This window comes from Melozone crissalis, unplaced genomic scaffold, assembly GCF_028551555.1.
Source record: "Melozone crissalis strain CALT ecotype California unplaced genomic scaffold, PUWL_Pcris_2 ptg000012l_1, whole genome shotgun sequence".
Taxonomy (NCBI): Eukaryota; Metazoa; Chordata; class Aves; order Passeriformes; family Passerellidae; genus Melozone; species Melozone crissalis.
The window spans coordinates 12,004,470-12,020,303 of NW_026535790.1; the positions used below are offsets into that span (position 1 = coordinate 12,004,470).

At 43.0% G+C, this 15,834-nt stretch overlaps 2 protein-coding genes across 3 annotated transcripts in view; both read right to left on the minus strand.

Moving 5' to 3' along the window:
- The window catches only part of MAD1L1 (mitotic arrest deficient 1 like 1), a 347,760-nt gene extending 334,957 nt beyond the window's left edge, over positions 1 to 12,803 (minus strand). For both annotated transcript variants that reach the window (XM_054270764.1, XM_054270763.1), the window contains exons 1-9: positions 12,766 to 12,803; positions 11,470 to 11,623; positions 10,093 to 10,233; positions 8,194 to 8,373; positions 6,877 to 7,001; positions 6,109 to 6,190; positions 4,845 to 4,975; positions 3,596 to 3,710; positions 3,000 to 3,061 (exon numbers count right to left, since the gene is read on the minus strand). In XM_054270764.1, coding sequence (XP_054126739.1) covers positions 3,000 to 3,061; positions 3,596 to 3,710; positions 4,845 to 4,975; positions 6,109 to 6,190; positions 6,877 to 7,001; positions 8,194 to 8,373; positions 10,093 to 10,233; positions 11,470 to 11,619 — 986 coding nt within the window. In that variant the 5' untranslated portion in view covers positions 11,620 to 11,623; positions 12,766 to 12,803. The remainder of the gene's footprint in view (positions 1 to 2,999; positions 3,062 to 3,595; positions 3,711 to 4,844; positions 4,976 to 6,108; positions 6,191 to 6,876; positions 7,002 to 8,193; positions 8,374 to 10,092; positions 10,234 to 11,469; positions 11,624 to 12,765) is intronic.
- A 742-nt stretch (positions 12,804 to 13,545) lies between these two features.
- Positions 13,546 to 15,830, minus strand: MRM2 (mitochondrial rRNA methyltransferase 2). Its single transcript, XM_054271009.1, has 3 exons — positions 15,773 to 15,830; positions 14,886 to 15,136; positions 13,546 to 14,192 (listed from the first exon to the last, which is right to left on the minus strand). Exons 1-3 carry the CDS (start codon positions 15,808 to 15,810, stop codon positions 13,759 to 13,761), a joined length of 723 nt encoding a protein of 240 aa, XP_054126984.1. The 5' UTR covers positions 15,811 to 15,830; the 3' UTR covers positions 13,546 to 13,758.
- Between the last annotated feature and the right edge of the window lie 4 nt (positions 15,831 to 15,834).

A 15,834-nucleotide genomic window follows, 5' to 3' on the forward strand; every position in this document is an offset into this window, starting at 1 on the left:
GCGAGTTTTCCTGAGCGCAGCTGCTCCTTCCAAGGCTGATGGATTGGATTCACAGCGGGCTGAGCCCCGGCGGCAGCGAGCCCGCGCCTTCCCCTGCAGGACAGCGGGCGCCATCGCGTGGCAGTTCTGAGCTTTGCCACCCAAATAAAGCCGCTGCTGTCACCCAAAACCTGCCCGTAATTTTCTGTTAAAATAGATCAATTGTTAATTGGCAGTAGAGGAAGTATCTATAAGCTAATAGTTCACTGCTGAAAAAACAACCGAGTGTGTCACAACTAACATGGTTTGTCAGTGAAGATGGTCAACAACTCAATTTCTCAAATACTGGATTTTGAAGAAATAGAAACTACATCAGCACATCCTGGAGAGACAGAGTATATATAAGAAGCTTGTTTTCTCAACACAGCCCTTTCCTAATAACAGTCCTAAAAAACTGTGTACAAATATCCTTCTATAGGACAGTGCACTCCAAAATAAATAAGACTTTCTGCTCACAGAGCAAGAATTTAACTTTTGTGGTTTTTATCCTTTTTACAGCTGAAACCAATTCTACAGCAGAAATATCAAGTCAGAGCAACACATGACAAATGTATGAAAATCCCTGGCAGCATAACAGTAACACACAAAAAAGACCTAGATCCACAATAAAAAACCAAGCCAACTATACTGCAAGGTAGGCAAGAGGAAGCTCAAGAAATCCAAAGGACAGATAACTGAACACAAGAAAGAGGACAAAGATTTATAATGTGTACACATGAACCATATACAGCACATATGATGAGTCCTATTTTATTATCTAGCTACTGTTCAGCACAGGGATATTTTGCTATAGACTACAGCTGTCTTTGTTTCCACTGTTTATGAAGAGAGAGAAAGCCCAGGAGCTTACAAATGGAATCCAGAACAAGCAAACAGAAGATTAGCCAGAGTCAACTGTTAATGAACTTGTTTTCCCCCCACAAGGTGAAGCATTATAAACACTCTTCCATTGTCACCAAAAAGAGACCAGTACTAAAAACAGTTGGATTACCACCACACTCCTGAAAGCTGCACCTCCTTCCCAAGTATTATTACATAAAATTACACTGCAAGGGCTGATCATAAGCCAATCTGACAAAAAGCCTGCTGGGAGCAGGCAATCAGCGAACAGAAACCACTGAGAGCAGACACTGAACAAGCCCTGTGGAAGTGCTGGAGGAAATGAAAAATCATCCTCTGCTAAAACGCCACACGCTGCATGCACTTCCCTTACATCCTCTGTACCCATGAAGAACCTGATAAGAAAAGATGAGAAATCCTAATTTATTCCCTCTTCCCTTTCTTATCTAGTTATTAGCAAACAGAACATTCCTCTGGCTCCTTGGGACAATCAGCCAACTTGTTCCTATTTTTTTTCTACTATGAGATGGGCAATTAACTCTTCTCAAACTTCCACCAACAGCATTTTCCAGGATCCAGCCAGGACAATGATCTCTCGCCATCTTCATCACCTTCACAAAAATTAATGTAATTCATGCTGTAAGAAGTCTGAGCAAGAAAAGAAAAAGAACAATAAGGGAGGGAGGGGGAAATCATCCAGTCGCAATTGCATGAAAAGATGATCTTTCTCAAGAGCAATTCCCCTTTCTGTAGAAGGTGCCATTAATAGCACTAAACAATATGGCCCAATCACAAAACTAGCACTTCACAGTGAATATTCTGATTTTAAATGAAGGAGTTATTAGACTTCAACAGGCAGAATCACTTGGTTCCATTTCTCTCCCACTGTGAAATTACCTCGTTAAACCTTTAACAGCTTGAGGTAAGTAAAAAGCTTTTACTCCAAAAGGTTTTGTGAAAAGGATTCCTACAATTTCTGTCCATACCTTACCATAGGAGACTTAGCATAATTCCATCTTCACCTAAATGTATGGATCCTCAGCAGATGCAGGAGAGAACCTCAAGCTTGCTACCTACCAGCAGGCCTCAGGAAAAGGCTTGTTACCCTCATTAAACAGAAAACACTGAGGAAATTAAGGGAGCTTTCCCAAGTGGGAACACAAGTATCTTTTACATGAAGCAGAGATGTGTCCAAACCATCTGTGCATTTCCAAACAATCCCAGCAGTGTGCAGACACAGCTCTGTGGCTGGGTGTGTGGAATGAATGGAATGGAGAAACAACTGGCAAGATGAGGTTCTGCTGCTCATGTTTTCAGCTTTGACCCAGTGTGGAAAGTGATCAATCCTCTTATCAATTATTTACAAAGCATCTCCTTTTCTCATGTAATAACACCGTAAATATTTAGAGAAAATAAAACAGTGTTGAAATATGGCACACAAAAGACTCATATATACACAGAAAACCGTCTGCAGCAGAAGAAAATGATCAAAAATTCCCACTATTTCCCACTTCTTTTTATACCACATACACAGGGACCTTAAAAAATCTGGTTCACTGCTCCAGATGTCAGGAGGAGCTGTTGAGTACCAGCACACAGACCAGCTGGTGTTAGAAAACACAACTGGGGAGTGGCTTTGACAAAACAACTTAAATAACAACATTTCTTCAGCTGCTTTAGGGAAAGAAAGTCACAACATGATCTAGCAGCTAATTTTGATATCCAGATTTCAAGGGAAATAAGTTCACAATAGTTTGCCACAGCAAGCACACATTCTCTTCTCTGGACATCTAAAATTCTTAGAAATTCACTTATTAAGCAAGTGGAATCTCTTAACCAAATAAAAATGCAGCTATACATAAAATGTTTCAAGAATTCAAAATTGATCCCCAGTCTCAAAGACATTACTCAAGGTGACTTGGTGAAAAACATTTCTTAGTTCCCAGTTACTTGAAAAATTATGTTATTTTCTTCTCATATATAATAAAATGTACTAGAAGAGCTTCCGCATGAAGAAGGGACAGAAAGAAAGCATGGCCAACACATTTAAGAGATCAGTCAGAAGATTAAGAGGAAAGGGCTTAAAAGTGTTATTTCCCTCCAGAGCTGTGAGCACATACCTGATATTTAAGCCAGTGCTCTGATCCAGTTTCTCCCAGCTTTGTAATTTTCCCAGAAGTTTCTAAAGTGAAGATTAAAAGTAGAGTTAGACATAGACACATGTTCTAACAGCTCACCAGAGCTGTAACAAATCTCAAAACCAGTGTTTTCTCATAATCCTCCATGCAAAGTCAGTGTCATTCCTTCTCCTGTGGATTTCCTGATCTTATCCAGCATTTTGGGTTTATCATTCTGCAGCCCTGGGTACCCAGGCTCTTCACACACCTGTTTGACACCACCATGTCTGGACAGAGCTTGATGCCAGAAAAAGCCTTTCCAGCAAAAGAAAAGTAACAGAGAAACATCAAGGCTAAAATAGACACTTATGATGAGATTATTCTGTACACAAAACCTCCAGCTGAACAGTAAATATCCCTTTGGCCTTTCACACATTCCTTGCCATGACTCCCCTCATGCTGACTTTCCAGTTTGGGAATGCCTGGTTTGAGTCCATTAATTAAAGGAGGTAATACAATACAGGAAGAGCCTAAAAGTCAGAACAGGCAATAGAGGAAACTCTTGATCTGCTCATCCACCAGATGTTCCAGCTCCTCACCTCATTTTCCAATTCCACAGTCACGAGCTGTGCTTGGACTTTCTCAAAGCGTTCCAGCTTTCTCTGAAGACTTTCCACTTCCTCTTTAAGCAGACCATTGTTTTCTTTCATTTCCCTGTGATGAAGATAAAGACAATTACTAGAGATTCATGCAACTCAATTCCCTTTCACAAACTTTCAGATATACAGGAATCCCAAGGGAATCATGACATTCAACTGCCTCACTTCTATAACCTTCACAGCAAAGACACTGCTACCAAAAAAACCACAGTTTTATTGAAATTATTTTTTTCTACTCAAAATACCATCCTAATTATGCCCAAACAAGCTGAAGCTTTGTGTCTGCTTTACTATATGTCAAGACAAGGGTAACAAAAGACTCCAAACTCTGCTTTTCAGTCTGGCTGGAACACAGCAAGCAGTACAGACCTGGGCTTTGGAGCACTGCTTGGTTTTACTTCTTAATTTTACTTTTCAATAGAGATGTACAACGGTGAAATAAATCTGTACAAAAGCAAATGACCTTTAATCTCTTGGCATGTTCCAGTGTAGAAAAAAAAGCAGGGGAAAAAATTCCAAGACAAGCAATTTAAAATTATAATGAAATCATTACAAGAACAAAACCTACGAAAATTACTTAATTTAAAAAAAAAAAAAAGCTGGCAAGGTGACTCATGTTATTTTTTAAAAAGACAAAAAACAATAACAACAAACACCCAAAACTTTAAGGCAATTTATTTCACATTACATTTAATTCAATTTTTCAAACTGATTGCCACTTTGAAAGCCTACCATACCCAATGGCTATATCAGAGTTTAGAAATTTAAACAAGACACTTTCTAAACATTATGCTGGAACAACAGGCCTTTAAAACAGTGGTAACATAACCAAGCAAACCAGTTCTTAAAGGAATGTTCAGCTGCCTCTTTCTTCTACAGGAAATTCTTCCCCCAGTCTGTATGGAGTTCATCACTACCTTTAAACACTGAATTTTGTTCTAACAATCCAAAATCACCACCCAGAACAATCAATGCACATTCTGTGAGGCTCCTGTGTTCAAGAAGATTCCTCAGATCCTGTCAGATCCTCTCATCTAGTAAGCACCAGGACACTGCTCAATTCATAGGCAGTATTCATATAAAATACTTCCTTCTGAGCTTTCCCATGTGGAAACCCTAAAGAGGGACGTAAAGTGCAGACAGTGCAGGTGTAGCATGTACAGAAGAACACACTGAACCCTTCCTTCACCTGAAGTAGGTGTTTTCCTCCCTGAGCTGGCGCAATTCACGCTCCATTTTTGGGAAACGAGCCAGTTCTGCCTTCATGCTCTTGACAATTACAGCATCATGTTCCTGCTGGGACAGCTTCTGCTCCAGATCCTGGAAAACATGGGATGAGAACAGGACAGCAATGAGGAAGTTGGAATTTGTAAGAGCTATTTCTGCACTGTACCTTTTAAGCTCAAATCAAGGACTGGAATGAAGTTGGAAGGGAACGCAGGAGGTCATGTGGTCCAATCCTGCTCAAAGCAAGGATGACTCTTGTTTGCACTTTTAACACCTGGGCTGGTCTCTTCTCACTACACCTGCTTAGTCCAAGTTCACAACAAAAAAACCCTCAGTTACTCATTAAAATGATCCTCTTCTTTCAACTGAACCAAATCTGTGATTTTCCTGTCCTCTATCCCTCCACCAACAAAGTGGGAAGCATTTGAATGGCCTGCAAGAATTAGGTACAGAAAGAAACACAAATGTGCATTTCAACATTATGGTAAATGTTGGGGCATTTTCCATTAAAAACCCAAATTATTTAGGGCTGTGTTGCAGACTTATATCTTGTTTTCCATCTTTTCATTTCCATGGAGAAAGTCTCTTCTTGCTGGCCATCAGGTTGGTTCTACAGCAAGGCAGTGCCACTTGCAGCACTGCTCAAACCAAAGTAACTCTCCACATCTGCCTCTGTTAGGAAGACAGGATAAATGAAAATGATACACTCCCACCAACCTATGTGCTCATCTGGAAGCACAAAAAGCATCTCTACACTAATGTTTAAGAAAGTGTAGTTTTGAAAGCTTTACCAGTAATTGCACTTTCTAAACACAACTGCAGAGGAAGGATTTTCTGGGAAGCAGAAAATAACTGCAGCTCATCACACACCATTTGAAAAAAGATCACTCTAGAAGCAGTTTTTGGCAGAGCAAATTTCTGCTGTGACACAAGACCAAAAAAAAAGCATTCCTACAGAGCACTGCTTGAGGATATAAATCACCTTTCTATAGAGAAAGCATGCTTTTTTCAATCAATTGATACAACAAAGGCAAAGTGTCATGTTACAGCTAATTGTGGATAGCCTGGCCCACGCAAGCTCAACTCTTGCTAGCAACCAATTCAGGTACTTACATGACAAACTAAACTTTACTTCTGCAACAGCCAGTTTTTTAAAAAGCAGTGTTCTGTTCTTCGACTGAAGGAATTAAAATCTAAAGCTTTATATAGATCACAAAGTTTCTTACCTTAATTTTCTGTTCATATTCTGACAGTAAGGCCTGGCTTGCCTGCAGTGTCTGGATTTGCTGACTTGCCTCCTGCCATTTCCTGTCAGATGAAGACAAGAGGCACTTGAGCAGCCAGAATTCAGGTACCAGAAACAACCCACCTTCAGAAGTCTCTGACCAACAGAGTCAAACAGCACTAACAAGGTAAATGTTACTCTTATATAACATTTGCTCTTTCAGTCTCACAGTCATATCAGCTCCCTCTTATTTGGAGGCAGAAATATCCATTCATTTTAATAAAAAGAAGCATATTGAGAAAAATACAAAAAAATCAAGCCACTAAACTCTAAGAACAACAAATATATACTCAGAATAAACAAAACTTCACAACCTAGAAATTGAAGAGCTGAATTAGCAAGCAAGAAAAAACACTCATAACTTTCAATTACGCCTCCACTATGATTTAAGGTTTCATATTTCTGTTCAGTCCATAAAGTTCAGATCAGCCTTTCCCACCCACGTGCCTTCTGGTAACTCTTCACCAAGAACATAAAACATCACTGAGATTTAAAGCTCAAGTTTGTGGGGTTTTTTCCTCAAGGTACAATTAAAATTGCACTTCAGAGTTGGTTTCAAACAACAGCTATAACCTGCACACCCAGATCAAAGAACCCCTTTGAAGAGCAGAAATCAAACACCGTTGAAAGTTTTCTGAGTGATGACAGCTGCACCAGACTGAAGTTCTGTTTGCCTTTTTCTCCCTACAGTCATTCATCCCTTGCTTACTTTTTTTCAATATCCAGCTGCTCCATCAGTTCCTGCTTCTGAGAGTCTTGGCTTGTCATCTGCATCTCTTGGTTCATTATATCCAATTGCAGCTCTGATATTTTTCCATTTAATACAGTGATTGTCTGAATTAATGGGGAAAAAAAAGCATAAACACACAAGGCTGTGACTTTCCAAGCCAGATATTATGGATGATGATAGAAATCATTTCCAACTAAAAAGTAATAACACAATCTTAGAAACAAACCCACACTCCTGCAAACCTGCAGACCTGCAAACCTACCTCAAACAAATGCAAGAGAAAATAATTTTGCACTTTAATTTGCCATCCAAATTGTCATTTGCATTATCTCTTAAATAGGTGACCTCAAACTGGCATGAAAAATATTCAAGTTAGGTTATGTTTTATTCTAAATATACTAACTCTAAAGAAAAGCTCACAGGTTTGTTTCCAATAACCATTATTCAGCTCCCTGTAACAGAGAAAAAGAGAAATATCTCAAAACATCACATGTGCAGTGTGTCTTCTAGACAGAGAGACAGGTAGAGTTCTCATCTTGATACTGATAAGAATAAAACACAGACACAAAACTGCAGCACACATCTTTTAGGTGGCTTTAGTTTCTCTAATATACCATCACTCTCCCCCTGGTTTTAGTCACTGATAACTGGAACATTAAATCTGTTTACCTGCTTTATCACATTGCTACATTTCCAGTGATACCAAGGCAGGACCAGGGCTTAAGGACTTAGTGATTGCTGATCAACAGCTGGTACAGGAAAGTTACAAATTAAATAGTTGAACTTAACTATAAAGCTATCTGAGGACATTGAGGGTTGAGAGGATGGTCTGGACATCCAAATATACTGAAACTCTTACCCAAGTATTCATTCTGCAGTAGAAAGCACAGGCATTTAAGACACTTCAGGAAGACACACTTGGTACTTAATGTTGCTCTCATACATTTTACCATTCTTTTGACTTCCCTGAACACTTTCCTACATTATCTCCTCCATCACTGTCCCTTTCTTCACACTTCTGAACCCAGATGCTGGATGTTGCATTACACTTTTTTTCTTTTTCTCCATAACATCTTGTCTAAGAAATCTCTTTTCCTTCTGACCCGCTCACTGTATCTGGGTTTGTTTTGATTCTAAACACAGAAAAGACACACACCACCAGGGTTTATTCATTTCCAGGTGATGAACACAATGTTCCAGTTATTTTGTTTTTTAATCAAAAAGGGCATTGTCAAGTCACAAGAACTGCTAAGTCACCTGGAGCTATGGATGGATTAAAAATTACTCTGTTCTTACCTCATTAGCTTCAGCTAATTTGCTCTCCTTCTCTTGCAGCTTCTTACTCATTGTCTCCATGCTCTTCTTGTAAGATTTGTTCATCTCCATTTGTTCTTTCAGCTTGTTTTCAGCCTCTGCTTCCCTTTCCTGGTACTGCTTTATGCGTGTGAGCAGCTCCTGGTTACGGTCAGCCTCTCGCTGGCCAAGGGAAAAAACACAGAGAGATTTAAGAAGAAAGCAGCAGAAAGGTGAAGCCATTTTTCCTTCTTTTGTCCTCATTCCTCATTACTGTGATCACCAATGGTAATTGCTTCATCATGAAGCAAAGTTACTCAGACTACAGCTTTAACCTAGCAAGGACAAAAATTTATCAGCAGTAACTCAGTGGAATTACCCAGGGAAATGGAGCTGGAAAATTAAGAGACCACATTTTCCAAATCTTTCACTAAGACATGACTATGAGAATACAGATGTGGTTTCACAGACTCCATTGCACACTCTCCAGCAGATTAAAGATGAAAAAATTCAATCTCCAGTTTAAAGCTGACCCACACACAGCAAATTGACTTTCACAAACTCAGCCCTCAACAGCTGGGTTAATAAGACAAACTTCCCTCTGTAACTTCTGGAATTGAGGCCATTTAAAAGAAAATATTATTAACTAACACAATAAATACTCTTGCAGTCTGACTACCTTTCATGTACCATTTCAATTTACTCCTACCACAAATTGATCAATACTTATTGAAAAAAATGCATAATAAATTGCTTTGCTAATCAAAGCAACTGGAGACACGGATTTGCATAGTAAGCAAGGATTATGCAAAGCAACGTGAGGTTCCTAAAACCTTTATCCACATGACTCAGAAAAACACAGAATCTGAGCAGGGTAATTACCACAGTGCTGGATTAATGCTGCTCCCTTTCTTTGTACCAGTATTTCAAGGGTTTCTGTGACTGACTCAGCTACATTCCAGTTTGAACTCTTCCTGGCCTAATCCCACATCACCTTACTTCAGAGGAAGGAGGAATTTAGTCACTGACTCCCTATTTCACAACCACACACTAAATCTGTCACCCTCATAAAATACAACAAAACATACTTATTATTTTTTACAGATTTCTTTTTCAATAATCAGCCACACAGAAGACTTTTATTATGCTACAAAAGCCACTGATCCACAGCTTATTCCAGTAATGTCGTTAAGCAAACATATGTGGGCAGAAAAGCAGAACCCAATAAAAGCTATTAGTCCCTGAGTGAGGCTCAGTGTTTTATCAGTGCAGGCTCTCTAGCGTGACACTGCATGCCTGGAACTGCTGCCATTCCAATTAATTACAGTCACACAAACCAAATGCTGCCAATTGTGCCAGCAGAACTTTAAACCCTCTAGGAGAAAAATTATTAAATACTTCTGGGAGAAACATATAACAAATCCCTTTTGTTACTGCTACCCGTGACAACTTGAGGGCTAAGCTAAGAGAATCCAGTGATCAGATCATCAGTCTGTGAACCTAACAAGGCTTCAAGTTCACACTCTTGTGCACATCAGTAAGTTAGTGCAGGGCACTGAGAGGGGACCTGCAGAGCAGTTCTGTAGATGCATTGGTGCTGGCAACTTGACACCCACACCTGCAGTAAATGCAAACACAGTAAATGCATTCCAGAGTCACTGAAGTCCTGCTCTGAAGACACTGTCCATTAGCAGTTAGAGAACACCAGGCTTGCACCTGCAGTGCACCTCTGAGTTTAGTTTCACTCCAGAAAGAGAAATTCTGAGAGTGAAACTAAACACATTCTGAGACAGACCACTGCAAACCAATGCACATCCCTAAACCAAAGCACTGATGTAAATGCTCTCCATGTGTTCTGGCTTAGGGCAATGCTCCCAAGCCATGAGCAAACACCACACTCACCTCATAGTTCCTGGCATTGGTGTTGGCTGCCTTCTCCAGCTCGATGCGAGCTCGTTTGTGGCTCAGCTCCATCTGCATCTTCTCCCGTTCCACCTGCAGCAGCTGGGATTTGGAGTGGATCTGCCCAGCCTGCTCCTCCAGCTGGCCAGGTCACGTGTGAAAAGGGACATTGCACACCATTAACAGCACAACAGTATCAGCATGCCCTGTACTGCTCAGCTGATATTCATTTGCCATTTTACAAACTATCACCACATTGTGGTACCTCTCACACCAGCTGTACATGAGGAAACTCAGAGTTCAACACCATACTCAGAAACCCACAGCAAACAAAGGTGAATTGGAAATAAAGTAATTCCTGGTTCTTAAGTCAGAATTTCTCAATCTGTAGATGTAGCCTTACAAAATCTACTTCTCTATCTAAAAAGATAATTATGAACTCCCCAAGCCTAAGAAGCACAAATTATGCTCCCAATAAAAGTAACTGCTGAGCAAAATAACACATTTTTGCCTGAACTCTACAACATTACCCTTTATTTATTCATTCAAATTACCTGAGAGCACAGACAATACTAACAGAACTGCTCACATCCTGGTGATGTACATCCAACACACAGCCAGTGGAGACTAACCAGAGAGAGCCTCCTGCAACTACTGCTGCCACCAGAGATGTAGCACAGACAGAAAAAGCTTAAATTTTTGTCAACATTCCAAATGCAAAGCAGATTCACATTAAAAAGAAGCAAACTTACTTTTTACTTGGAGGCTGAAATAGAAATTTTATTAAGATACAGAATAGAGAAATTTTATTCCAGCCTAATAGAGTCCCTGGGATCTAAGATGTAAATTTGCTTTATGAGCCTAAATCAGCTAAGACAAAAAAAAAAGGCAAATAACCCAGGTGGATAAGAAAGCACAGCTGGTTTGCATATCAAAGCCACAGCTCAATGCATGTCTTCTGGATGTGACCAGGCTAAGAAGCCTTTAAATCCTGAAAAAAGGTAACAAAGTGTCTTACTAGAAAAATGTTAAGATATAAAGTTCCTTTGTTCAGCAATATGAAAACAACTCACAATTTTATTTCCTGAGCTGGTACACAGATATAACCAGCAGGGAATAAATTCAAAGGACCTTTCTTAAACTTTTACAAAACAGAAATAAGCCTGTCTGACACTGTAAAAAAATTTAAATATATTCTGGAAGAAATTCCAGAATGGTGAGAGAAAGCTTCCTTTGTTTGTTTGCGTCAATTTCTGAACGTCAATTTCCAAATGCCAATTTCAGATGTGAATGAAATTCCCAGCTCCTGGAATCAAAAGGAGCACACAACCACACAGAAGTGATACTGCAGGAATCACCAAGATGAGGACTCCTCACCTGCATCCTCTGCTGGTACTGCATCTGTAAGGAGCTCTGAGTTGATCCTGGTGTAGCCATTCCAGACACTCCCTCCATACGCTGGGAAATGAAGTTGTTGAGGGATCTCAGCGTGGAGAAGACAGTGGTATTATTTTCCAAGTCCTCCATGGCTCTGGAAATGGACAGAAAATCATCAGCAAAACACTCAGAGCAAGATGCTTTGCTGAAGAGGGATCCATCACTGCCCTGAGGAAACACTAAACACGAGGTCTTCCAATTTACAGGGTAAAAATCAACCTACAAATCACTGCTGGGATCCACAGGAAACATGACCCCACCCAGGCTGAAGTTGTAATTTTCTCTGAAATGAGAAAAAGATGCAAGACAGCCTCTTCTTCTCCGACCAAACCAAACTCATTGTTCTTCCCCTCAATTTTTGAAGCTGATGGGAGCAGAACTAGCTTCACGGTAGCAGCAAACCCTTCCTGCTACACAACTTGTTTCTGGTTTTCCAGAGGCACTTTGGACTCTAATTTCCAACAAGAAGTCTTCCCAAGTCCATTGATCACTTGTATAAGTGAAACTGCATCTCATCATTCATATAATGAAATGTAGCTCTTCCTTCCAATTCAGAAGGGGACTAACTAGGTGAATCAAGGGTGGAGCTCAGAAAAGCCTGCACATCATTCATATAATGAAATGTAGCTCTTCCTTCCAATTCAGAAGGGGACTAACTAGGTGAATCAAGGGTGGAGCTCAGAAAAGCCTGCAAGGTTCCCCAGGAGATGTCAGGAAACCTTACGTGAGTCCCTCCAGTGACTGCACACTCCACAAATCCCCAGAAACACCTGAAAAAGTCCCGGACCAGGAAAAGCAGCCACATGCACATGGCTTGTGGCACCCACAGAGCCCTGGGGCTGCACCCCGGGGTCACTCCGCAGCCACTGTTTGCATTCACAGCATCACGAGCAGGCGGCGTAAGAGCGGCGCAGAAGCAACAGATCTGCCAAAAGCCAAACTGAGCGCTGGATACCAGACGCACCTGCCGGCAGCAAACCGGTTCTCAAACCTACCGACAATTAAGCGACACTTCGGTGTGGGACCCGGTCCGGTTCAGGAACCCCCGTGGCCAAGGCTGCCCCAGGGCACCCAGAGCGGCCGCGGCGGGCACGGGGCAGCTCCGGGCACCGAGGGGTTCGCCCGCACGACTCTGCCAGAGGAAGAGCGGGGTGGGACGGGCGCGGCCGGAGCCCTCCTTCCCTCCCCTCGCCCTCCTTCTCTCCCTTTTCCCCCCGTCCCTCCCTCAGCGCTCACCGCCGCGCGCCCCGCTTGGATCTCCCTCCTCGCCCCGGCCACGGGATCTCGCGGGAACTCCGCGCCCGCCTCTCGCGAGAACGGCGGCGCCGGTAGCCGTAAGTGCGGCACTATGAGCGCAGCACTGCCCGCGCTACCGTAATGTCCGACAGGCTGGGCTGGGCTGAGCTCCGAGCCCGCCCCGCGCCCTCCGAGCACCGACCCACTCAGCTGCCCCAAATGAGCTGCTGATGATGATGATGAGAAAGGCCTGGGAGTCTTAAAACAGCTTCTCGTATAACTCATGCCACAGTCAGCCTGATAAAAGCAGTATTTAATATGAAATTTGTCACTTTCAGATAAGGCAGCAGCTGAATTTATTTGTGCGAACAGATTTCCGGCAATTCAGTCATTCTCCCTGCTGAGATCTTAGGAACATCTTGTCTTGTTGCCTGAGAAACACCACTGGCCACACCTAAAAAGCACTGGGGAGATGATCTATGTGGCCATGACCCTGTCCCACTGCCCCTGAGTGGATTTATGAGTGCCAGGAAGCAGCAACTCCTAAATATAACCTGAGTCTGCAGGAGAGTCAGCAGAGCCATGGGGCTGAACATTCCCAAGGCAGCCGTGCCTCTCTGTGTTACACACCCTGCATGAGGATGCAGATCCTGATGTGCACAGAAACATTTTCTAAAAGGCACTGAATTGGCTCAAACTCCCCTTTGCTGTTCCCTCACGTTCCAACAATCACCTTTATGGTCCGTCTCATTCATGACATTATGAACCCATTAAAAACTCATATAATCAACATTTTATTTTCATTTCCATTACTCCAGCCCCAGAGGTTGCCTTTCAGATTATTCCTCTCCATTCCTAACTATTTTGTCCACAGTATTTGAAAAGCCTGACGGACTTAAAGAGTAGCAAACTTCCCCAAAGTCTTAATGGTGGGCTTTTCCTTGAAACACCCACTAAACGGAGATTTCCAACCAATGTCACAGAATGTGCAGCTCATGACTTTGATTTCCCTCTGTACAGCCTGGCCAAGTAATAAGATTCTGCAGAGTCCTTCCTGCTGGCCTGAGGCTTTATAGTCCTCACATCCTGGAACTGCTCCTTCAGCTTATTTTGCAGCAGGCAGGCCTCGGATCCATCCCAGAATTTACAGAGCATCGTTCCTTTTGGCTTTAAAATGCTTTGGGCTATATCCAGGAGGCCTAAACAGAGCCTGATCAGCTTCTGATGATCCAGCTCTTTAATGCCCGTGGCGTTGGGGGCCATGTCACTCAGGATGACATCTGCCTTCCCCAGGGGAAGCAGGCTCTGGATGGCCCTCAGCGTGCTGGGCTCTGCCATGTCAGCCTCTGACAGGAAAACTGCTCCTTCCAGGGGAGAAATCCGCAGCAGGTCAACGCCAAGCACGAAGCCAGTGGGGACAGCAGCATCTGTAAGGATGAATGACACAGGGAACACTCAGGGTGGCTGCAAAAAGCTGCACATGCACGAGTTCTGTGCCAGCAGGCACAACCCACCCCCTGCCACAGCTGCCTTCTTGTCCCCTGGCAGTTTGCTGGTGCATCTGGATGGAGGGTTTGCCATAAGCTCATCTGTTCAAGACATAAAAACTCAGCTACTTTGGATAAACAAGGAGGATTTTTCTGGTTTTCTGCTGCTCTTACAAGACTGACAGTCCAGAAATCCTGGATAATGGTGCAGATGGTAACACCTCACTTTGTAAATATCACTTGCTTCACCCATGTAAACAATGCAAAGCAGTTGCTTCCATTTTTCGAGAAGGGAAACAATATTTCAAATAAGCCAAGGTAGTTGCTAAAGGTTACATCAATTTCAGAACTGGATGAAGGATCTTCCCTTCAACAGCTAATCAGATCACTAGCGCCACATGGTATGTTTTATTTCATAAACACAATTTCTCTACAATTACTAGGCTCACCCCTTCGTGTTTTTATCAGTGACTGGCACTTGCCAGTACCCATGTCCTCTCCCCTACTGCTACCATCATAATATTTCCTTGATTTCACAGTATTTTGATTTAGATTCCATAGTATTTCAGAGACCTCTCACACACTTCAAGAGGAGAACCATCCCCATCTTGCCTGCCAAAAAATTGCACTTACCAGTACCTAAGGCATTGACCCTCTCTACAGCAACCTGGCTCCAAGCACCAGGTGCTGCTCCACAGTCAAGAACAGAAAATCCTGGACGAAGAACACAGAGCTTGTCATCAATTTCCAGCAACTTGAAGGCACTTCGGCACCGGTACCGCTGGTGCTTCGATGCCTTGACAAAGGGATCCTTCAAGTGCCGCTCCAACCACCTCTGCTCAGTTCCAGTTTTCCTCAGAAACTTCACCGTGGTGTGCAGGTATCTGCTCATTCAAAGCCAGGAAGAGAGGCAAGTCAACCAGTTAGTACATAACCACCCACTCTGTATTTTAAAAGTCTTTACATTAATTAATTCCAGCCACTACAGGCAGCCAGGAAGGTGTGGAGTGTCCCTGTCAGGAGACATTCTCAATACAGCTGGACATGTTCCTGTGTCACCTGCTCCATTGGGCTAGATGGTCTCCAGAGGTCCCTTCCAACCCAAACCATTCTGTGATTCTAAAGGAAGTCCCCAAATTTGAGATTTCTGGAATCTTTACTGTTCCAATCACAACAGCAGGGTCAGACTTTGGATGAGGCCTCACATGCTATCCTGACCTAAGGGGGGAAAGCGATCCTACTCCCGCTTCTGCTCAGGTGTTTTAAGGACACGACACGGCAGAGTGTCCCCAGCACTCCTGAGCTGCCTCAGCGGGGCCGGTGGCCTCCGTGAGCCCCTCAGAGGAACGGAGGGATGTCAGAGCTCCTGCAAGCCCGGCAGAGCAACCAAGAGCCACGGCCCGCGCAGAACCCAAACCCCATTTACCCATTCCTGAGGGGAACATCCAGGCACCGGCTCTAGGACACCCCACCATTCCCCTCGTGGGAGCCGGGATCGCCTCAGCAGCCCCGCCACGCACCTGCCCCCGGCAATGACGGCTCCGCCCGGGCCCGCCATGGCCGCCTCGGCCCGCCCTGTCCC